Raw genomic sequence first — 25,646 nt, 5'->3', positions numbered from 1 at the left:
AATATTTAATTTGTTACTATTAACTTAACCCTCTTCTAAGTGCATGTGTATGTAATGTTTATGTGTTCAGGAAAGTTCTTTGTTCCACTGTCCAATCATTCACTTTTCACTTCTCCAAGTTCACTGGTATCAGGCTCTGCTGCTTTAACTTAAATCGTTATCACTCAGGAAGTTCTTTGTTAGTTTCAAAGAGATATTCGTTGTTTGTTGGACACACACACAAACTGATCTCCTTCAATCAGCCACTTCAGTGTCTTGCCGAAGAAACTTGCCCCCTAGTGGTTTTTTCCAAAAGATAACCTCTTCTTCCAGGTTACCACAAAGAGTCCTTCTTTTTCCCCAATTTCGGGAGAAACACAATAACCAGCCACAGCCTCTTGTAATTGACTACAAGGGTTTAGAATAGGCTGAACTGAGAACCCATCTTCAAAAGGGGTCTGGCAGCAGGTCTGCAAAATGCAGTCTTCAACACCAACTACAGAATGGCATGTTTCTTTTCCTCTCTGTTTGCAAAACCACGTGACCCCTCTTAGAACAGCAGACTTCAACCAGAAATTTGGATCGCTGGCACCAGTGTAGCAATATAAAGATCAATCAGTTTCTGAGGCTGGACATCTGTTCAAACATGTTGTTCCTTTAAAGACAATGGTCTGTTTCAATTCTACAACATCAGTCCAATTAACACCTACTTGTGAAGTCCTATCAGGCACTCTTCATGGTTTCTGTAAAGTCACTGTAGACTTGAAGTCCACACTTAGCATAGCTCTTGCATTTTAAATTAGATGTCTTTTCTGAAATGTTAATGTCTCTTGTAGAATGTAAACTAATAACTAAACCCTCAATATATATATTTTAGATATATTTTAGATATATTTTATTCCATAATTGTATTAACTTATTCCTGAAATTAATTTCTTATTTTTTGTGGTAGATGTTTATGCACTGTTCAGTATGAAGCAAAAGTAAAATATATTTATTAAAATGATGCCTATTTTTCAGATAGCCCAAATCATTTTTTTAAAAATCACATCATTGAGGTAGCTTCCTTTCTTGGCATAAATTGGCAAAAGCAATGCCTGATGTAGAACCAAAACTACAATCAGAAGGACCGAAGGTTTATGTAAAATTAATTGATTTCACGCAAGGTGACAACTGGAACCCAACAGCTTTCAGTACCCTAGGTAAGAGAAGAAAAATATCTGCCAGTTTTCATCTCATGATCACTAACAGTAAAAATGGGAACAAGTGTAAAAGCAAAACCACCACAAACTGTCTGACCTTTCAGAAAGATTTCAACTTTAACTTGTCCACACTTATTAAAATGATGCCAATAACAACAAATACTTTTGGTGTAAAATTTGGGAGGGGGTTGTTCGACTGAGTATACATTTTACTAGATGATACAGTTAAACCTTATGGTAGAAGGCAAACCTTTTGGTAATGGGCAACACTTTTAAGACAAACCAGCAAGTTCATGCAGATTATTCAGACTCCGGTGATTAATATTTACCCGAGATGTCCTTTCTGGAATAGGTTCATCACGAAGAGCCTGAAGGGCTTTCATAGCAGCATTGTGTCTAGCGGCTTGTCGTGTCCGTCCTTCTCCAATAAATTCTGTATTACCCACAAGCAACTGGACATAAAATAATTTGGGAGTTGGATAATGATACCTGTGTTGAGCAAAAAGACAACAAACATATTTAGACATAAGAAGAACTCACCTTTGATTTGCAAACAATGGTCACTTTGTTGCATCACATAGATCTTGTGAACTCTGAGACAGCTAACAATAGTTAGTGTTGCCAGTTGGTCTTGCATTTGAAACTGGAGATAAAACAAAATTTATTTGGATGCCATAAGGGAAGGCATATACAATCTTGGCAAACTTATTGGCAAAAAATCCAGTGGAAACTGCCACACCCCACCCCGAAGAGGAAGATGAATTTTTGAAAAATCTGTGTTGACATGCATTATGAATGATTAGAGGGAGCATTGAATGGAATGAAAAAAATTCATGTCAATGCTGTCTTGGTAATTTAATCTCTCTTTCACCTTATTAAAATGTTACACTGTGAATGCTCAAATATGGGAAAATGTTGTGCTACAAAATTCAACCCAACCAAAAAAACCCAAATACGTCAATCAGAACCATGATATTTAAATGTGATAATGAAAACAGACACTCAGTATTGGGTTTGGGAAAAGAGCCAGGTATATAAACTTAAGAATTATCAAAACCTTTGTTCCTTCTTCTCTGGTGAGAGACCAACTTCATGCTGAATGTAGCCTAAGTTCAGTGATTATTCAGACAGCAACTTATCACATTGAAATCTTTTGAGATTATTTATAGCTCCCTGTAATAATAACCTTATGTATGACACAGAGGAAGGAAAACTAGAATACTCATCCCCTCAAGACTATTTCAGCATTTAGGATGACTTATATGTCTATTCCTATTTGACTGTAGATGTTCTGTATTTTTACATCCATAATATTTTTTCAGAAGTTTATAACAATCTCATAAATCACCAAGCATCACAACTGCCAAGTGCATCAGGATAACTCAGTGTCCTGATGAAAAGAATTACCACATTTCCCCTACTTGAAATGAAGAGGAATTATTTTGTAAGTCGTGATGTACAAGAATGCACACTAACAATCAAATGCATTTAATAATGGTTTAAGCAGCATTTACTTTATTTTACTGAATCCATGCAATTCGATCATATCATTACCCAGTAAACTGAAGGTTGAATTCCATTCAATTGTAACTCAGCAAACAGGTACTTGGAAGGAAATTGATGCCTCCAACACCCTGGCATGTCAGATATCCTGGGCTGATATGTGGCCAGCAAAGGGTGACACCCCTCAGGAATGCCACAGAATGTTATCTTAGACTCCAATCACAAGCAGGGAAAGCAATCATCTTAGACATTTTTAATGTTAGAGTGATTTAAAAAAATATGGATGCATAGATTATAAAATATATATATCTTCAACCAGAGTATTTGATTGGTGATAAAATGAGCACTTTATGGTTTGGAATTCACATACAGTGCAATCCTTAATGTTTGGGACAAAGATACTTTTATTCTTTATTTGCCCCTGTGCTCCACAGTTTTAAATTTGTAAACAAATAATCCACATGTAATTCATGTGCACATACCATATTTTATTCATGGTTATTTGTATACATTATGGTTTGCAACACTTTTTATACATAGTCCCCTCATTTCAGGGCACCATAATGTTTGGTATATTTGGCTTCACAGGTGCTTGTGAGCACTCAGGTATGTTTAATTGCTTCATTGGTGCAGGTAGAAGTGATCAAGTTTTGCTTCTAAGCTTTTGATCACCTTTGGAGTCCGTAGTTGACATTTTTCAACATGAGGACCAGAGTACCAGCCATTATGAGACTGAAAAAAAAAGAATAAAGCGGTAAGAGGCATTGCCAAAACCTGAAGATTACCAACATCTACTGTCTGGAATATCATTAAGAAGAAAGAGCTGTACCAGTGAGCTCAGTAATCAGTTAAGGGTTATGGGGATAAGGCTGGAAAGGGGTACTGATGGTAGTGATCAGCCATGATCTGTAAAATGGCAGTGCTGGCTTGATGGGCCGAAGGGCCTACTCCAGCTCCTATTGTCTATTGTCTATTGATATTCCAAGGAAGATCTCCACTGCTAATGATGACAAGAGATCTCATCATGATGAAGAAAAATCCCCAAACATATATCTGACAGATCAGAAACTCTCTTCAGAGGCAAGTGTGGATGTGTCAATGACTACAGACCACAGAAGACTTCAAGAAAAGAAATATAGAGGCAACAGAAAGGATGGCCAGATTACAGTTTGCCACGAAGTATCTAAGAGAGCCTATGGAATTCTCGAAAAAGGTCTTGTGCACAGATGAGACCAGGATTAACCTGTGTCACCATGATGGCAAGAGCAAAGTGTGGAGGCAGAAAGGAACTACCCAAGATCCAAAGGATACCACCTTTGCCATGGTTTACATCTAGCAGTGTAACCTCTGCATTTCTGTTCATGAAGTCTTCAGTGACATATCCACATCTGCCTCCTAAAGGATGTTTCTGATCTGTCTGATATATGTTTGGAGATTTTTCTTTCTCGTGATGAGACTTCTTCTGTCATTCGCAGTGTAGGTCTTCCTTGGAATACCACTCTGTTTATAATTACTGAGCTCACCAGTACACTCTCTCTTTTTAATGATGTTCTAAACAGTTAATTTTGGTAATTCGAAGGTTTGGGTAATATCTACTACTGTTTTATTCTTGTTTTTCAGACTCATAATGGCTTCGTTGACTTTGGCAAAACTCTGGTCCTCGTATTGAAAAATAGCAACTACAGACTCCAAAGCTGATGAAAAGCTTAGAAGCAAGCCTAGCTCTCTTCTACCTGCACCAATGAAGCAAGTAAACATACCTGAGTATGTTTACTGTGAAGCCAAATGTCCCAAACATTATGGTTCCCTGAAATGAGGGGACTATGTATAAAAAGTGGTGTAATTACTACATGGTCAAACCAAAATGTATACAAGTAACCATGAATAAACTGTGGAATGTGTACTTTAATTATATGTGAATGGTTTGATTACAAACTTAAAACTGTAGAGCACAGGAGCAAATAAATAAAAAAGGACTTTTGTCCAAAACATTATGGAGGGCACTATGTATTCTTCCCTTGGCAACTTTTCAGAATTTAAGAGAATGCTCAAAAGACTTCTTTAGGAGTCAATCAATCATATACAACAATTATAAAATTACTATTGTATCATAACACAACACTTCCACAATATTTCACTCCTTATTCTTATTCTGAACCTTACATTGCAATTATCTTTTATGTGTGAACAATTCAACCATGCATGGAGACAAAATTAATTTTAACCTTGTGCTTTTGTCAACAATTAAAAAAAGGGAACAACACGTGGAAGGAATTCGGACCATGTTCCTCCTCTTATCAAGTAAAGAGTGACATTCGAAGTAGCCAACTACTCACCTGACTGAAGGGAGAATTAAACTTGGGACCTAGTCTAAATATCTTATTAAGACAAAACATTTGTGAAACTATCTACATTAAACAAAGATCCAATAATCTAGTATGCTTGATACTTTAGTGAAGCTCGACCATCAGATTTCTCAGTCAAACTAACTATTTGAGAAATGACTAATCAGAAATCCTGATGGTTTGTTATTTGGCTCACTGGGTGATGATCCCCACGTTCCTTTAAAGCTCACTCAGGCCCCATTTCCTGTGCTCCTTTGCACCATACCAGGGTCCTGTTCCCCACAGACCTCTTAAATTTCATGGTGCCTCATTTCCCACACTACTTTTAAACTCATCAGGGCTTTGTTTCCCACACTCCATTTAAACTCACCTGGATCCGTGCAAAATTATACTACTGCATACCATCTAAAAAAGTGAATTACGAAGAGTAACATACAATAATCTGAAAAGTCAATGTCCTGAAGGTGCTGGAGTTTTAATTTACTCCTCTTTCACTGAGATACCACCAGGGTAACTTGATTATTTTACAATCACTAAGAAACTGTGGATCACATACACAACACACAAAGACTGTTGTTCATTTTCATATTTGGTCCTACCTACATCTATCCATGATTTAAACCCAAGCTGGAAAAAAGTCCAATGTCTCTAGCTCTCTTTCACGCATTGGGGCCCCAGATTCCATGTTCTCTGACATCTCACTGGGTATCCTTTCCTACGCCCCCATTCAACTCACCAGAACCCATTTCCTGCACTCCCTTTAAACAAAAAAATTATCATAATCCTCTGATACCTAAATTAATCCAGTTAATGCCACATGCTGGTGTAATTAGTAATGAGTTTATTTTTATATACACAAGTACAATGTACAGATCCACTGAAATTCTAATTTCATTGCAGCCAAACAAGTTAAATATACCAGCTTCAATGGTATACATTACATTACAACAGGGGTTCCCAACCTTTTTGTTCCACTGTACCCCTTGGGAATTTTTATAGGTTCCCGTGTACCCCTAAAAATTAAGGATAAAAAACACACCATTGTGCAATCTGACTACAACACCATGTATTGTACAGTAGTGGTTATTCTCTCAGACCCAATGTACCCCCTGAGAAGTGCAAATGTACCACTGGGGGTACATGTACCCCAGGTTGGGAACCCCTGCATTACAACAATAAACCAAGACAGTAAAAAGCAATAAATATAAAAGGATCAATATAAATATTCATATGGCAATAAGTGACATTTGAAAAGCAAAAACAGATCATTTGATGGACCTGGACGAGTTTATGGTTAGGGTTTCACGGAAGTTCAGAAACCTGCCAGCATTTGAATAAAACCTGTTCCTGAACTTTGAGAAGAAGGACTTCAGGCTGTACCTTCTGCCTGAAGGGAGAAGTAAGAGGAGATTATGACCAGAGTGATAGAGGTTCTTTGTGATGTTGCTGCATTCTCATGAACTTGATGAGGTTTGCCACTTTCCGAGCACTCAAGTTACCAGACTAGTCCGTGATGTAGCTGTCAGTGTACTTTCCACAGTACACTTGGAGAAGTTTGGTAAAAAAAAGTTCAAATCTTAGAAAGTAGAGCTGTTGGAGCACCTTCTTCACAGTTGCTTCTATGTGCTGGCTCCAGGAAAGGCCCTCCAATGCAAGCTCCCAGAAACTTGAAGGGGTACTAAGAGGAAAAGCATCAAAATGTTGAAAACATTTGATAGAATCACAAGAATTGCAAATACTGAAATCTTGAGCAAGTAATGGGAAGTTGGAGGACCTCAGAAGATTAATGCTTCATGGTGGGTTCCTTTATAGAGAAATTGGACAGTCCAGCATCATATAAATTCCATGAGACCTGGATTACTGGAGCTTTTCTCTACATAGGAGCTTCCTCAAATGCATGATACTCCAAAATGCTTAATCTCTAACCATTGAACATGAGAAATGTTGCATTAATTATTTTTTAAACTCAATTAACTGGCATATACAAAATTAACTTCATATGGCAGCTGACAAGATATAAAATGCAAGCTAAATTTACGTTTCTGCAATTGCAGATGCTGAAATTGCCGACAATGAGCTAATAATTGATCTGCAACACATCTGACATTGTTATTTCTGGGTTACACTCAACCAGAAATGGACTATTTACTATATTTTGCACATCATTAAGTTGAATTTTATACCATTCAAATAGTTATCAGAATAGTCGCTTATCAAATGGCTGCTTAAACACAATTTATACAGAACTACCCAAAATGCTTTGCTGCTTGTGCTGTTCACCCACAATCGCCAAAGTTGTTCATCTACATTCCAACCTTTTTATCTTAAGATTCTCTTTGCACAAAAAAAGCTCACAATCCCAATGTTCCTCACGCCATTATCTTACTGTTCCTTAGTTCTCACCTTCCTTGCCTCTCTACTTTTTTCTTCTGCGTGTTTTTTGTACTTTTTTTGTCAATTACAATAAACTTCTAAAGGTTACCTATTTTGGGGCAATAACTGAGTTAAAATAATTTAACACCACTTCTTCCTGCTGATGGGCTAATCATTACTTTTCAATTTGTCAAAATCTTATCCTTGTTATTTCAGCAGTGGATTTCATCCACAAATAATTCTTGTAACATTGGCAAGAATACATCATATTTTTTTCCCCCTTTTCACCATATATGGTCCCAAAATTAGAGTATTCTATACTGGAGGTTTAACAGCAATGTGCTACTCCAGATGAAATGTGATTAACTAGTTCCAGAGAAAAATCAATAAGCAGTTCTACATTAGTACTGCAATTTGAAAAAGATATCTCTGACAACGATATTGGAATCCTTTCAACCTCTTGTCAATCAGCAAGAAAGTCTACGTTTTTCAAACAGCAAGAATTACTTTTTTTAAATTTAGAACACAGGGTTGAATATCCACAACCACAAACCATGTCGACAGCAAGTGTTACGGGACTGTGGTAAAGAGATTCTTCATTGTGCAAAAGAACAGGATGCTTCATCAAATGCAAAAGTTTCATATAAATAAATGTGTACGTTATGTAAGTTACATTAACTGAAGTATGCAAATGTGCCTTTTACAGTCACTGGATGTGGAATAAAACACAGTTCAAATGGTACAATAAAATGCATTAATTTAACTCAATTGCCTTCAATGAGATTGAGATATTATGAGAATCAGTTGGGTAGGATGACTCCTGAGTTATGCTGTCCATCAGGTTGGTGTAAAACAATACGCAAGATGCTACATTATTGAAGGGTGTGTCTGATGACACTGTTCTTGTGAAAACATACTATGTAAACCAGAATTTGAGACAGCTTCATTTTATTGTATTACAATTTCAAAACAACAAACAAAAAATCTTTACTTGATATAAAATCAGTTTCACATTCCTAACTCTCACACTCTTGATTATACTGGCATAAGTAATCAGCTCTGATGAACAAGAATACAGAATACAGATGCTACGAGTGAGATAGAGGTGGTAATAAGAGCAGTGGAGGGCATTCCTTTTTTGACTTGGGAAGATTTCACTGCAGAACTAAGAGAGAACATTCTTCAGGGATTAGGAATAGTCAAGATGGTTTTATGTGTGGGAAACCGTCTCACACACTTAAATATTTAAGTTTTTTTGAGGAGGTGGTCAAGAAGATTGCTGAGAGCAGGGCAGTGGATAGCATCCAAAGTGGGGGATGATCCCAGGTTCTTGGAACTCTGAGGCAGCAGCTAAGTAAGTCATGTTTATGTCTGATCGATTAACATCTTTATATTCATCTCATTTCTATTTCTGGTCTCTAAATCACTCCACTTTTATTTTTATTGACTTTTCTTAAAAGCTAAAAATAAAAACAAAATGAATAAGTCATAAAAAAAAATTTAAAATCATGCAGACTGGAATCACTTGGAGATTTTTTTCAGTTGTTATTTAAGTTTCAGTTTCTGCTTTTCTTTTAGTTTAATGCAAAAGTGTTTTCAGTGGGATTTGTACTTTGCCGCGATGAATTACGTATGACTGGAAGAAGCACCATGAGCTACATTTTGTTAAGGTGAACTACAGCTGAATTGCACAATAATTAGTGAAACTGGTTTTGCTAGGTATAAAATAAAAATAAAAACACAAAGCTGGGGAAACTCAGCAGGTCAAACAGTGTACTTTATACAGAAGAAAAAATAAAGAGACATAACCAATGTTCTGTGCTTGAGTCCTTCATCAAGGTATGAGCAAAATGTAGGCATGCGCCCAAATAGTGGTGGTGGGTGGGGGGGGGGGGAGCACAGGCCCACAGGCTGGAAGTAATAAATGGATAAAGGAGGGAGAGCACACCAGCAAACAAGGGGTGGGGGATAGTTCTGTGAATGGAGAGGGAAGTGGGTGGAGAGCTGAAAGATTTTCCCCAGCTTTGTGTTTTTACTTCAATCACAGTGTCTCCAGACTTCTGTGCTAGAAATAATTGTGTTTTATATTGTGTTTCTATTCTCATTGTATAGATTTCTCTTAACAGTGCTTCTCAACCTTTTTCCAATCTAAGGCCCACCTGGCTTCCGACCCAACATGCCATGCCCCGTTATTGGCAATGACTGAGCAATATTTTCAAGTCAAAAGCAGCTCTGTAAGAAACACATCTTTATCAAATTTAAAGAATTTTATTTATCATTTTTAAAGGCCCGCATCTCTGGCCCATTGGTTGAGAAACTTGCAGATGGGTACTGACTGAATTTCTATACAAAAATAGCCTAACAGAGCCATCATTGGAGCTAGTTCCTTATGTTACTTGCAAATGGGACAGTTGCTCAGAATATATGTACTTGGAATATATGTACAGAATGCTGAAGATAAACACCCAATGCTACCCAATCCGCCATCAGATTTCTGAATGGATAATGAATGACAGACACGACCTCTCTTTTTTTCTCTTCTTTTGCACTATTTCTTTTTAAATAGCATATTTACGGGCCAGTCATTTACAGCAATTTTTGCACCTATAATGTACAATTCTGATGCTGCAAAACAACAAATTTCAACACATTTATGACAATAAACCTGATTTTGATTTGTTGTGATCCAGATGTTGATTTGATTACTTGGGCTGTGTCTACTAACCCCTCACCTTTCAATTCTGGCCAATGGAATGGTTTTGATAGTATTGCTTTGTGCAGATATTTCCAGACAGGAGAACTTGCAAATTCAATAGTACAACAGTTACGGTTACAAATTTGCACTGGTATCAAACGTAACCAACAGAATAAAGGGACAATTTACCATTTCCTCCACATATTCAGAAGGATACTTTTTCCCCTCCATATGACATCACCAATTACCCCCTTTCAACCTCAATCCTTCAAGCCTCTCGGCATTGCACCTTAATGATAGCTCCCCCCTAGCAACACCTATTTACAAGGTTCAGATTCTGCTGTAGCATCCCCGCCATACTAAACTAAATCTGTTAATCAAGCTGGCCTCCAAAAAAAGAACAGATACGAGGAGAAATTACTTCAGCCAGAGGGTGTGAATATGTGGAATGCATTGCCAAAATAAACAGCTATGGAGGCCAAGACATTGGGTATATTTAAAGCAGAGCTTGTTGAGGGGCACAAGCCCAAAATGTTGTTCATGTTCATCTTTGCTATATAAAGTGTGCTATTTGACCTGCTGAGTTTCTCCAGCATTTTGTTTTTATTTCAATTACTGTGTCTGCAGACTTTCATGTTTCGCTCTATTTTCTGTAACTTTGCTGAGGTTGGATTTGAAGGTTGAACAGTTCCTCGGTCATTCTGCAGATTAGCTCCACAAAGTGGTAATGGACAGCAGTGCAATGAAGAACACCACGAAGAGATTTAATGCAATGACACAACTATGCTTGATTCTGTTCTGCGCTGAACCCACAAGTTAAGACTATGGTTCGCAAGTTGTGGAGCAAATATAAAATGGTGGCAAACTCTGAGAGCAGTGACATTTGAGGATTCTCCAATAATCATTCTCATTTGAGGTAAAAGACGTTTATACACGGGGACATTCGCTATATTATGCTTGGATTTGCCACGTGATGACCGTCATCTCCATAATACTTCCTGGTGCACAGATTCTTCACTGCAGCCCTGGGCGAGGGTTGAGGAGGATCTTTGTAATGATGTTCCCGACAGGAGAAAGAAGGGAGACTCCATTAATACAACCTCAATTGGACGTCTCTGTTTTTGATGCTGATACCAATTATGAAGTCTGCACTCTGAGGGGTCCTCGCATGCTCTTCTCCTCCCAGATGAGGGAGACAATGCTACATCTTCATGGCACAAGTATTTGTCCATCACACTTTCTTTTGGAACCTCAGCAGGGGAATCATCTGTTCCAAAGACTTGACTGTTTTTGTGCAGCTGGAAGGCCTTTTCGAACTTTTGTGAAGCTAACCTATACTGATACCACCAGTTAAAGTACTGGGTCAGGATCTAAGACGCAGACATACGTCTACAGACACACCCAGATGAAAGCCAAGAAAGAGAGATTGTTAAGGATCTAGGCAGTTTGTGACCAGAGGAAAGAGCACAACTTCAGCGTTTGCATGTGTGTCCGTCATTCAATCCAATAGAATATATGAGCTAAGGCATAAATGCAACTGCTTTTCATTCAGGAACAAATATCAAAAAAGCTGCTGGAACATGATATTTTGGTATTATTTCTGATTTCATTTTTTATTATGAATCTATGTTCATTAATGGTTGCTTTGTACAACTAAAATCCCAAATATGCATTAAAGGAAAATTGTTCTGGCATTTTTCAGTCAAAAAAAGGTTTCGGCACAACAATCTCAAAGAAATCTCAGATTATTTCCCTCCAACAACTGCAAAATGCTCAGTCTCAACTTGTATCAGGGTTACGTTGACATTTAAGGTGACCTGAACTGCAGGTGCTGAAGTGGAACAGGCACAAAGTAAATCAACTTAATCAACCAAAAAAAATAACAGCATTGGCTTGGAATTTCAGGATGTTGCCCTTCATGCATGAAGAGCGTTAAAAGGGCTGTCTGCTGGGAAAACAACATTCAGTCAAAATAAAATATATTAGTTCAGCATCAGAACGGCACCGAGGTCATCAGAATGGTGATTTAGTGCCCAACACACTCTTGTGGCAGTTTCAATCACCATAGTTTTCTCACATATATGGAGGAAGAATAAAATGGAGACAATAATTCTTTTCCAGGGGAGTTTGTAAATTAAAAATCAAGACAGAAAGTGGAAATGAGTTGCTATTTGATACACAAAACACTAGCTGACTCTTTAGCAAGGCTTAAAAATCTGAAACTGCAGAAGTATTGCATATAGGCAGACAATAAAGGGAAATCCATGACAAAGTACGCACAGTAAAACCTCCCAAGTGGAAAGGTGAAGGATGTGAATATTAGTCTAGCGTATTTAACAGCACAGCACAAGCTTATACAAACTGCCAAAGTGTTTGGCCTGGAAGTCAGCCTGAAGAAAACTGAGGTCCTCCATCAGCCAGCTCCCCACCATGACTACCAGCCCCCCCACATCTCCATCGGGCACACAAAACTCAAAACGGTCAACCAGTTTACCTATCTCGGCTGCACCATTTCATCAGATGCAAGGATCGACAACAAGATAGACAACAGACTCGCCAAGGCAAATAGTGCCTTTGGAAGACTGCACAAAAGAATCTGGAAAAACAACCAACTGAAAAACCTCACAAAGATAAGCGTATACAGAGCCGCTGTCATACCCACACTCCTGTTCGGCTCCGAATCATGGGTCCTCTACCGGCATCACCTACGGCTCCTAGAACGCTTCCACCAGCGTTGTCTCCGCTCCATCCTCAACATCCATTGGAGCGCTTTCATCCCTAACGTCGAAGTACTCGAGATGGCAGAGGTCGACAGCATCGAGTCCACGCTGCTGAAGATCCAGCTGCGCTGGGTGGGTCACGTCTCCAGAATGGAGGACCATCGCCTTCCCAAGATCGTGTTATATGGCGAGCTCTCCACTGGCCACCGTGACAGAGGTGCACCAAAGAAAAGGTACAAGGACTGCCTAAAGAAATCTCTTGGTGCCTGCCCCATTGACCACCGCCAGTGGGCTGATATCGCCTCAAACCGTGCATCTTGGCGCCTCACAGTTTGGCGGGCAGCAACCTCCTTTGAAGAAGACCGCAGAGCCCACCTCACTGACAAAAGGCAAAGGAGGAAAAACCCAACACCCAACCCCAACCAACCATTTTTCCCCTGCAGCCGCTGCAACCGTGTCTGCCTGTCCCGCATCGGACTTGTCAGCCACAAACGAGCCTGCAGCTGACGTGGACTTTTACCCCCTCCATAAATCTTCGTCCGCGAAGCCAAGCCAAAGAAAAAAGAAAGAAGACAAGCTTATACAGCAGAGTGTGATACAAAAAATACTAATCGTACATGTTACCCCAGTTTTCACCAGTGATGGAAACTGCAAATACCAAAAGATGAATGTAGTGCAAGTTATTTATAAAAAGAGATAGTTGCAAAGAAGCTATTAAACCTGGAATAAATAAATGAATGACTTGAAATGATTAAAGGATTCAATTATGATGAACAGCAGAATACAAATGACCATAATTTAGTGGCAAATGTAACACATAGGATGCAACTGACCATTATTCTTCGGCTGCTTGTGAACTATGGTTCAAAATGTATCATTGAATTTATGCATTTGGAAAAACAGACATCAGATCCAGTCATTCTTTGATTGGTACATTTGATATGATAGGTATATATTTTGTTGCCTATCCTGCAATTATTTCATTGAATAAAACTCTTTTTAATGGACTTTCAAAATTAAAATAACGTTGCAGCCACAAGGTTTGTGAAGATGAAATGTCATCGGCAGAAAGGATTGGGCAAGTGATATTTCAAAGTGCTTATTGGGGTTACTCCTATTTATTAAATAAATGACAGATAGAAATCGAGACGTCATATTTAAAAAAATGCAGTGTGGAATAAATTGATTGTTGGAACGTGGAAGTGCAAAGTTGTATTCCCCTTGAGTAGATTACTTGAGTCTTAGGAATAGATATAGTATGTTTGTTGAATTTGGCAACCTTATTTAGAATACTTAAATGCCCTGATTGTATAATTTATTTTGATATTTGTCCTTATTATAAACTTAATACTTTTAAAATCAAGTGACGCTGAGATGTCAAACCTTGCTCCTGTTCCTTTTGCTTTTCTATTTTCTTTCTTTTTTATCTCCCTCCATTCCCTGCTTCTGTCCCTTTTTCTTTTAAATATGGGGAGGGGGTGCTGGGAGAAGAGGGACTCTCCTTTTTTTAGACCTTATGAATGGTTTTATATTCAATGTCTTATTGTTGTTTTATTAATTGAATCCTATATTTTGTATTTGCTTAAAGCTTAAATAAAATATTCAAAAACAAAAGAATGTGAATTTGTGAATAAATTCATTTTAGAAGCTAGACCCTGGAAATGTAATGCAGATATTTTTAATTGTGTAGAGGGGTTGAAGGTGATTTTGGAATGCACTTTGCAAAATTAACTTCTAATCTTAAAGGTTTAATTTTCGGTTCAATTATGGCTCTCAGAATAGGAATTGAAGAAATACACGTGGAACCTACAAACAGAAGCTGGGTCCTCGGCTCTCAGGAGTTTGTTCCATCATTCAATAAGATCATGGCTAATTCTGAACCTCAAGAACACTTTGGTGGCCAGTCATTAAATCCCCAATTCCCTAAATATTGAAATGCTTTCATGATCAATCTTGAATTTATCCAATAATTAAGATTTACAACCATCGACCTGAAGGAATTTCTCTTCATTTCAGTCATCAATTACTGATCCCATTTATCAATTCTCTGCCGGGGGTTGGGAGGGGGAAACATCTTGGCACCTACTCTCAGAATTTAGCAATGTCTTAATGAAATTTCCTGGTACTTTACTTAATTGTGTGTCTAAGTTTTGTTAATCACCACTATTTGAAAAGGAAACCATGATACAGCATTGGGGAAAGAGCTGGGAAGTAATAAGTAAATCATAATTGGACAACTCATAATCGAGGTCAGGCGGCCCAGGCAACTGAAGCAAGATTTGTAAAGCTCAGACTCTGCAGGAAGAACGAGGTTAGGTGACCCAAACATCATAATAAAAGTGAGGGGCTGTATAGCGGAACAGTCATAGTGGTAAGGATTTGGCTCAAGGAGCGTTGGTGAGAAGAGATTGAAGTGGTGGTGCAGGAGTTGAAGAAAATAAGGGCATCACTATTGTTCATCTTGTCATAGACAGTGGTAATGGCAGCCAAGACAAACGAATGCTCCTCATGCAGAATATGCATGGTCAGGGAAGCCAGCCGTATCCCTGACGACTTCATCTGCAAGAAGTGCATCCAGCTGCAGCTCCTGACAAACCGAGTTAAAAAATTGAAGATCAAGTTGGATGAACTCCAGATCATTTGGGAGGCTGGGGGGAGGGGGGGGGGTGTGGTGATGGTGATACTTATGAGTTACAGGGACGGTATCACACCAAAGAGGCAAGACGGTAGCTGGCTGACAGTCAGGAGACGAAAAGGAAACAGGCAGGCAATACAGGGCATCCCCATTCTCTCAATAACAAGTATACCATTTTGATACTGTTGGGGGGTGGGGGGGGGAAACAACCTACCAAAGACAAGCCATGGTTATCAGGTCTCTGGCATGGAGTCTGGTCTTGTGGCTCAGAAGGGAAGGGAGAAGAGGTGAGCTGTCATGACAGTGGATTCCACAGTTATGGGGACTGATAAGAGGTTCTGTGGAGGAGATTTAGAATCCCGGATGGTCTGTTGCCTCCCTGGTGCCAGGGTCTGAGATATCTCACATCGAGTTCACAAGGTTCTCAGGGGGGAGGGTGAGCAGCCACAGGACATGATTCATGTAGGGACCAATGATATGGGTAGGAAGGGTGATTAGGTCCTGTAAAGAGAGTTCAGGGAGTTATGTGCTAAGTTGAAGGTCAGGGCCTCCAGGGTTGTGATCTCAGATTGCTACCCGTGCCACGTGCTAGAGAGGTTAGAAAAAGAAGGAGAATATATCTTAATATGTGGCTAGAGACATGGTACAGGAGGGAGGGTTTCAGGTTTCTGCATCATTGGGCTCTCTTCTAGGGAAGGTGGCACTGTTCCAACGAGACAGTTTGCATCTGAATGGGGGGGGGGGGGTGGGGGTGGAAAATTATATCCTCGAAGGAATGTTTTCTAGTGCTGCTCTGGAGGGGTTTAAACTAGAAGGCAGGGGAATGGAAAACCTGGACCTGTTGCTTCAGAAGCAATAAAGCAGAGAGAATGAAAGGGAGAGTAGTGGCATTGCACGTCAGAGAAAATATCACAGATGTGCATAGGCAGGACAGATCTTCTGAGGCTACATGGGTGGACGTGAGGAATAGGAAAGGTAATGACAAAACTCATGGGGTTGTATTATAGATTGCCCAATAGTCATAAAAATTGGAGGAACAAATCTGTAGAGAGATAGCAGGCAGCTGCAGGAAACACAAAGTTATGATAGTAGGAAATTTTAACTTTATACATATTGACTGGGAATCCCATATCGTAAAAGGACAGGATGGCTTGGAGTTTGTCAAATTTGTTGAGCTAACTTTTCTAAATTAATATATAGAGCTATCAACTAGAGAGATTTTTTTTAATTTAAAATTTTTTATTTACATTATAAAAAATCTCTCTAGTTGGTAAAAGTTCAGGAAAGTTTTCTAAATCAGTACCAGCTATAGAGACAGGACAGGTGACAGAAGTATGCATAGGGGAACATTTTTAATCCAGTGATTATAATGCAATTAGCTTCAAGTTAATTATGATGAAGGATAGGTCTGGGGCTCAGATTGAGGTTCTCAATTGGAGGACATTTTTGAAGAAATGGGAAAGTATCTAGAATGTGTGGATTGGGATAAGTTGCTTTGGGTCAAGTGGAGGGCCTTCAAAGGTGAAATTTTGAGAGTACAGAGTTTGTATGTTCCTGTCAGGATTAAAGGCAAGGTTAGTAGGCATTGGGAACCAAAGGTAACCCAGGAAATTAGATGCCGGTGAGCCTGATGGCTGTAGTAGGTAAATTATTGGAAGGTTTTCTAAGAGATTGGATATAGAAATATTTGGATAACCAAGGATTGATTAGGGATAGTCAACATGGCATTGTGCAAGGTAGGTCATGTTTAACCAAACTGATAGAATTTTTCAAGGTCACCAGGAAAGTTGATGAAGGAAAGGCTGTGGATGTTGTCAACATGAACTTTAAAAAGCCCTTGCAAGGGGAGGTTAGTCAGGAAGGTATAGACACTCTGTAGTATTAATGATGAGGTAGTAAAATGGATTTAACATTAGCTTTGTGTGAGAAGCCAGATAGTAGTGGTGGATGATTGCTTCTCAGACTGGAGCCCTATGACTAGTGATGTGCCTCAGCGATTAGATCTGGGACTATTGTTGGTTGTCATTTATATCAATGATCTGGATGATAATATTGGATCAGCAAGTTTGCAGATATCATAAAGATTGGAGGTGCTGTGGCCAGAGGGAGGTTTTGAAAACTTGCAGAGGATCTGAGCCAACTGGAAAAATGGGCTAAAAAATGGCAGATGGAATTTAATGCAGACAAGTTTGAAGTGTTGCACTTTGTAAGGACAAACCAAGAAAATACATACAAGCTAAATGGTAGTGCATTGATGAGTCCTCTAGAAAAGGGATCTGGGAATACAGATACATAATTCTCTGAAAGTGGTGTCACAGGTAGCTAGGGTTGTAAAGAAAGTTTTTGGATTATTGGCCTTTATAAATCAAAGTATTGAATATAGAATTTGGGATATTATGATAAAGGTGTACAACACTGGTGAGACCACATTTGAAATATTATGTGCAGTTTTGATCACCTAACTACAGGAAAAGTATCAATAAGATAGAAAGAGTGGAGAGAAGATTTACTAGGATGTTGGCCAGACTTCAGGGACTGAGTTACAGGGAAAGGTTAAACACATTAGGATTTTTTCCCTGGAGCGTTAAAGAATGAGGGGAGATTTGAAAGAGGTATTTAAAATTATGAGGGGTATAGACAGAGTAAATGTAGGTAGGCTTTTTCTATTGAGGATAGCTGAGATACAAACTCACGGACATGGGCTATAAGAGTGAAAGAGGGAACTTTAGGGGGAATTTCACACAAGCTCTTTTTTCCACTGGCCTCCCAGTTAATTGGCCATGCAGTGTCCCAGGATAGGAAGTCGTTTCCACTGAGCCACCTTTAACCAGGACACTGACTGCTTTTCCATTGAACACACTTATCCCCGGGGATTGGAGTGCCTACCTTCGAATTGAATAGAAGTTGTCTTTTTTTCCACTGGTTTAATCAGCATGCTGGCGTCAGAGATATGTGTAGAGGCCGTAAATTCCTAGCGTGATTTGACACCAAATTTCCTTTTCCATTGGACCCTTAACCAGTTAATTCCCTGTTAATTCCTGGGAAAAGGTGCCAGTGGAAAAGGGGTTAGAGAGTGGTGGGGGTGTAGAACGAGCTGTCAGCTGAAGTGGTGAATGTAGGCTTAATGTTAACATTTAGGAAGTATTTGGACAGGCACATGAATGGGAGGGGTATAGAGAGTTATGGATTGAGTGCAAGACTGTGGGACTAGGTAAAAAAATAGTTGAGCACAGACTAAAAATATCAAAGGGCTTGTTTCTGTGCTTTAATATTCTCCGGATCATTTATTCAAGAAGCTGAAATTTTGAGCAAACAACAAGATGCTGAAATTTTGAGCAAACAAGAAGAAGCTGGACCAAAAATGTTGACTCTCTGGCCCTAAACCCCCACCTCTATTCCCTCCTTGCCCTCCATCCCGACCTTTCTCCAACCCCTCCACCTTTCCTCTATACCTCTGAGTTCCTTTCTTTTCCCTCTCACTTCCATTCACCTATCGCCTAACAGCCAGTGCTCCTTCCTCTCTCCCCCACTTTTTGACTCGGGCACCTGTCTGGTTCTTGCTATTCCTGATGAAGGATTTACGGCCCAAAACATTGCTTTCCACAGATGTTGCCTAATCTGCTAAGTGTGTTTACCTACTCTTTCAAGGAGCTGATATGAGCCCAATGGTCAAAGTCTACCATCCAAACAGATCTACAGCAGATACCATCTCCCTGGCTCTCCACTCAATCCTGGAACACTGAGACACCAAGGCCACCTATGTTAGGCTATAGCTCTGTCTTCAATCCCATAGTTACTTACAAACCCATTCCAATACTTCAGGATCTAGGCCTCAATGTTCTCCTCTGCTGCAGATCCTTGACTTCCTGTCCAACAGATGCAATGAGTGAAAATGGAAATCAACATCTCCTCCATGATCACACTCAAAACCAGCTCTCAAGAATATATACTCAGCCATCTACTATACTCCCTCTGCACACATGACCACACAACTAAATTCTACTCCAACTCCATCTTCAAATTTGCAGGAACCAAATAACTATGCTAATTGATGTTCGTTAATCTTTCTGTTCACTATAATCCTTTAATCTGTCATAGTGCTCTTTACATAGTCATATAAATATTAGATGTAACCTGTTATAGACTGCTTGCAGAAGAACCTTTCACTGTACAGTATTTTGTGACAAATATACTTCAAATTTAGTGCGGCATAATTTTAGAGGGACACAAAACAACATTTGCAATATATTTTTACCCGAACTTAATTAAGTCTCAATAATGTATCAACATTCACCACTGCACCAGAGGAAGGCATGAAAACGTACTAATGTGGGGTTCTTTTCGGTGTGGGAGGTGCCTGGAATGTGCTGCCGGCGAGGTGGGGGAGGCAGACACATTAGCACCATTTAAGAGGCACATGGACAGGTAAGGGTTGAAGGTGATATGCAGCATGTACAGGCTATTCTGATCTGATGGACCAATTGGCTTGTTTCTCCAATTAAACATTTGCAATCACTGGTAGGAACTTGCAGCTTGGAACTGACTCCATCTCTTGAGGCAAGGCTTTGCACATCAACGGGCCTTCTTCGTCAGAACAGGACAATGTGTGGGCCAGACCTGCCCACAGAAACTGTCGGTAACAGGGTTGGCACAGTGATTGAAAGGCTGATGGGCCTGTTCTCATGCAGTACTGGTCTATGTCACAATATGAAGTTAAGTAGAAACTTAATACACAACTTCAATGTTTTCAGAATACTTTCTTCAGACATATCACTGACATAAATAAAAAATAATGAATTTATTAATAATAATAAAAATTATGGAATTTTAGAATCAGAATTCTGTGCCTCATATCAAGTTTTTCAAAGAAATATACATTCTTTAAAAAAACAAATATATGCACGAACAAAAGGAAGAAAAACAGTATTTAGGGATCAAGATCAGTGGGATTCGACTTCAAATGGAGAAAACACCAGCTCAGATCTGATGGACCAATTGGCTTGTTTCTCCAATTAAACATTTGCAATCACTGGTAGGAACTTGCAGCTTGGAACTGACTCCATCTCTTGAGGCAAGGCTTCTTTGTCAGAACAGGACAATGTGTGGGCCAGACCTGCCCACAGAAACTGAAGGAAAATGCAAGTCAGCTTGCTCATGCTCCTTGATTCAATCAGCTGTCAAAGTGTTAAAACGTTCAATTGCCTGATATTCAAAAACCAATAAAATCTATTTGTTATTGAAAATATTTCAAAGCTTCTGAAAATGTAAAATTACAAAATATTTTCTCAGAGGACTCCCACAACTACTTCCCTCCAATGAAATCAATGCTGCAGTCAATTCTCAGGACAAGAGTGGTGAATTGGCAAACTTTGTGTTGTGCTAGACTCATTGAAGACCAGAGTTTCTGAGTGCTTACAGAATATCAACCACAACAACTGACTGCAACTTCAGGACTACAGACTCATTTAGAACACCTGTTAAAAATCAGAGAATGCTATAAACACTCATCAACTCAAGCAGCATCTGTGGAAAGAGAAATTCTTCAAGGTTGACAACTGATCTCTTGAATACGAAGAAATGTGAGAATTTTTTTTTATTCTATATCATTTCTTTTGCCACTCCCATATTTTGTCCTTGGAATTGAGATATGGAATTACAAAGATGGAACATAGTTAAAGGAGGCTAATCAGGAGGGGGTAGTCATGTTTAGAACCATCCAAGTGCCAATTGGTCACCAGAGAATCAGGTGTACCACATGCCATCACTTTTCTGCATTGGTAGGCAACCTCTTTCAAGAAAGCCACAGTGGCTAAGTGACACTGAGACTTCAAGTACCTACACTGGAAACTTGGTTGCCCCCATTTTGTTATCAAACTGGAGCAAAGTCATTGATATTCCAGATTCATGATTTTTTTTTCCCCCTCTCTATCTAACCTAGATGAGATTCCACAAGCAGACCTCCTGGATTCCTTGGAGACCAACAGCAGACTGCAGTTGCCTCAAGACCTGGAAGTCTGGGTTCCATGTTTGATCAGGAGCCTGGTTCTTTGTGGTACTTCCTTGCAGAAATCCTGGAAGTTTAAAGTAAATCTTCTGCCATTAATTTCTTAACAAGCTGTGGCCTCTATTGAAATGTGAACGATTGAAGAAAACATCCAGAGCAAAAAAAAATACATCCATTATTAACCTAATTTCTCAGGTTATGAAAAGCAACCTATTTCTCTATGATTTATAATCTCCAACTGGTTTTGCTCAAGCAATACTTTATATGATTTTAAATATTTTCAGAGCACAGAATTGAAATTTTCAAGCAGATACCCAAGTGATTGATAAACATTGGTGCAAGAAATGTAAACTATCATCAAAACAACCGTTATTGCATTAGTCTGAGTTACACGCCAATCATCCCCCAACTTGTACATTCACTAGTGAATCACAACAATCTTAGACACCATGGTTGAAGTAAAAACACAAATATGTTGGAGAAACTCAGCTAGTCAAACTGTGTCCTTTATATAGCAAATGTGAAAATACATAACCGACATTTTGGGTTTGAGCCGTCGGTTATGTATTTTTTACCTTTGCTTACATAAAGGACACTGTTTGACCAGCTGAGTTTCTCCAGCATTTTGTGATTTTGTTTCATTCATTACCCGAAAGGAAGCCACTTCCCATTTAATAATTCTTCAGTTCATTAGGTACACAACTGATGTTTCAACTTGTACATCATTATTGTGGGGTGTCAAAACAGAATGTAGAAGAAGCTAGAAATAGATTTTTAATTTTCAAACCTAATACTAAATTGACGCAGTTGCCAGGTCATCATCCAACACGTGAAACTGCCTCACCCAAACAATGAAAAATGATCCTTCTGCGTCATTCCTTCTCTTTGGCAATGTCATTGCACAAAAATGTGAAAGCAATTTTAGTCATTGTAATTGTAATTGGACAATTAGACTGCAAAGTGGCAGGTGCTAAATCTACCAAGAGTCATCAATCCTGGCATCTGTAAAATTAAATGGAAGAAAATCATCCTCAACGGACTCCAAGAAATCTCTTCCCCCAAAAGATGGGGAACTTCTCAAATTCTCTACCACAGAAAGTAGTGGTCAAATCACTAAATGTATTCAAGGAGGAAGTAAATATATCTCTTCATGAAAAAGGGTGAAGAGATAAGGGAAGAAGGTAGAAAGAGAACATTGTAGAGGATGAGCAGTCAATATTTGTTGAAGCTGCTCTGAACTTCTACAAATTTAAAAATTTTCTGGCTCAAGAACAAAGTGATCGAATCACTGGTTTTTGATCAGGGTATATTTTTAAAAAATTGCAATACTAAGTTCAAATGACAACGTACTCACATATGATGGAGAAGGAGAATTAGGCCATCGAGTCTAGTCTGCACTTTTTCTCTAAACCTAATTCCCCTACTTTCTCTGATGACCTTTAGCACCCTTATTCATCAAAAACATATTTAAACATACCCGATAACTTGGCTTCCACAGGCAATGAATTCCAGATTCACCACCCTTTATAAATAAATGTGTTTTTAGGAGAAACAAGATTTATTATACTTTATCAAAAATACTGAAAGAGTAAAATAAAACAGTTCTACAAATGAACTTGACAACTATCCAATAATAAATGAACTGCTACACATTCCTTTGATAAGGTTCTACTGCCTGATCAAAATGTTATCATTTTCATTACTGTAATAATGAGCAGGTGTGTGATGCATTTTTGTATAAATTTTTACAGCAGGTAACACTGTTCAAAAGCCATCGTGTCTTGCTCTAATAATCCCATTCACCAGCTCTTGATCCATGACATTCTGTACCTTGACAAATCAAGTGCCTAGCTATTAAAAATATTGTCAGAGTACCTGCCTCCACCAGCTCCTCAGGAAATGCTTTGTAGATTCCAACCACTGTCTGGGTGAAAAGGTGGCTTCTCAGATCCCCTCTACACTTTACCTTTTACTCAAACCAAATGCTCTCAAATTTTAGTCTCTTCCTTTTTTTTGAAATATTTTATTTCAAAATTTTAGTCTCTTCCTCTCAAATTTTAGATACATCTGTTATGGGAAAAATGGGAAAAGATTCCTACCAAATCGGGCCCATCATAATTTTGTATAGCTTTATTTGGATACAACTTCCCCACCTCCCTCTCTGTTTCGAGGTAAACAGACAGCCTATTCAGCTTCTCCTCTTTCTTCCAGGATCTTGGAATGACTGTGAATAGCATTGCAAATTGTACCCATTCAAGTTACTTTTCAAAACTCGGGCATTGTTTGTCTGCCATGAACCTGGGAATCATACAAACCAGACACTTCACATTTGAATGAGGCAACATCTTCATCAGTCTGATCGTGGAAAGGAGATGCTAATTAAACCACGATAAACAATTGTGTATATCCTATGCATGAAGAAGTCCTAAAATTAGACAACGCAGAATGACAAGATTGCCTAATGTGCGAAGTACCATAAATAGTAAGCTCTTACATCAACCACAAAGCCGACAAAAAACAGAGCTTCCATAAGTAAGGTCCATGTAATATCCATTTTTCAAAGCAGCTCCTGATATCGAGTCAGAGCAAAACCTTCACTTTGTAGCAGTTAATTGCAGGTATGAGTCATTTAATCTCCACGATATGTTCTGAGAAATTGGGCTTTATGTGATGTGGATATTGTGTGAACGCCATATTACTGAGCAAAGCTGTAAGGCAGGGGTGGCCAACCATTTCCATGCATCAATTTTTTCATGGACGAGTTCAGATGGGCCATACAATATGTTAATATAGACATATTTAGCATTTTTACATGATATATTGATTAAATATAAAAACAAGATGAACATTACTTACCTTAATGAGATTTTTAAGTCTGTTTTTATTTCGCTAAGCTGAGAGGAGCAGAGAATTCAATAAATAAGAACTCATTTTCCCACTGTTCATTGAATTCATGCTTACTATCACTTTCTGTTTTGTTTTTGCTCATTTACTTTTGCACTGTGAGATGTGCATGAGTGTCAATTGTAAACTGACTGGCGAAAACCTACGACACACTGCTAGGGCAGTCGCCTGATGCCTCAGGATCCAACAAGCATCCAACGTGTATTGAACAGTTGTGGAACAACTGCTGAACAAAAGTCCTTTTTTCCTAGTTTGACTCATGGATATTTTTATAATTGAAAACAGATTAATTTGAAAGAAGATAACATTCGCTAAAGGATGTGCACAAAATAATAAAATCACCAAAAGCAATTGCCAAGTTTTAGATTTATTCTCAGCAAAATCCATTTCTAGCTCTAAGCTACCTGAATTCCTGTCACAGATTTTTTTTTCAACAAATCGGTTTTTTGGTTAATACTTTTTGCATGAGTAGGCTTACTTTTTTATTATTATCACTGGGGTGCAATGCGCCACTTTTAATCATCCAATGAGCCACTGTTGGCGCATGTACCATAGGTTGGCCACCCTTGCTATATGGGATATTGAATTTACGCTAAATTAAACATTTTTTTTACTTTTTAAACTTTCATGTAAATACTTTCTTAGCCTATATCGCACAATTGAACAAAGAGGATCAGGATCATCTACATCACTGTTCTCGACTTCCTCACAGTCTTCCACTGGAAGAGTTTCAGGTCGACTAACCTCCATTGATGAACTGTCACTCTGTAATGCCTGAAGGACCTGGCTGAGGATCTTCTTGGGAAGCTTTTGCCTTCTTCAGGAATATGTCCAGTGTTGTTTGCCTAGTTTTTCTTTTCTTCATAAATTTTTTTATACGCACCAAACACTGCATGAGCATTTCTCTCTATCAGTGAATAGCGTTCAGTGTTTGGGTCCTTCTCTTCAGCAAGCTGTTAAGGTCGGCAAATAATTTGGCCAACCCCTTGACAGTGAACCTCCCGCACATGTTCTTCTCCTTCTGCACTTTCCTTTTCTCTTGCCTCTTCTTCAGCTATTCACTCTTGCTCTAGTTCCAGCAACTCTTCAGAAGTCATCTCTAGGAGTTCATCAATGTCTTCACCATCAATGTCCAGGTTCAGGTTGTTGTTTACCATGTCGACAACAGCTCTATTAAACATTGCAATCTCATCATCTTTTTTTCAATCCCTTAAAGTCATGCACATAACACTTCAGTATTTTTTTCCCATATGCCATTCATGCACTCTTTGGTCACATCATCCCAG

The 25,646-nt window shown here is 38.8% G+C and overlaps 1 protein-coding gene and 1 long non-coding RNA gene across 12 annotated transcripts in view; one reads left to right on the top strand and one right to left on the bottom strand.

Moving 5' to 3' along the window:
* The window catches only part of stau2 (staufen double-stranded RNA binding protein 2), a 327,674-nt gene that overhangs the window by 189,015 nt on the left and 113,013 nt on the right, over positions 1 to 25,646 (bottom strand). For all 11 annotated transcript variants that reach the window (XR_011352225.1, XM_069921216.1, XM_069921215.1 and 8 more), the window contains one exon: positions 1,511 to 1,670. Coding sequence is in view for 10 of the 11 variants with exons in the window: in XM_069921216.1 (XP_069777317.1) it covers positions 1,511 to 1,670 (160 nt within the window). In the remaining variant the exon portion in view is untranslated. The remainder of the gene's footprint in view (positions 1 to 1,510; positions 1,671 to 25,646) is intronic.
* On the top strand, positions 8,448 to 11,682 carry LOC138755369 (uncharacterized). Its single transcript, XR_011352232.1, has 3 exons — positions 8,448 to 8,756; positions 9,556 to 9,636; positions 10,725 to 11,682. It is a non-coding gene; the product is annotated as an uncharacterized lncRNA (long non-coding RNA).

Source organism: Narcine bancroftii, chromosome 2, assembly GCF_036971445.1.
Source record: "Narcine bancroftii isolate sNarBan1 chromosome 2, sNarBan1.hap1, whole genome shotgun sequence".
NCBI lineage: Eukaryota > Metazoa > Chordata > Chondrichthyes > Torpediniformes > Narcinidae > Narcine > Narcine bancroftii.
Note: the sequence above shows the minus strand (reverse complement) of the source record. Positions and strands in the feature narration are given on the sequence as shown.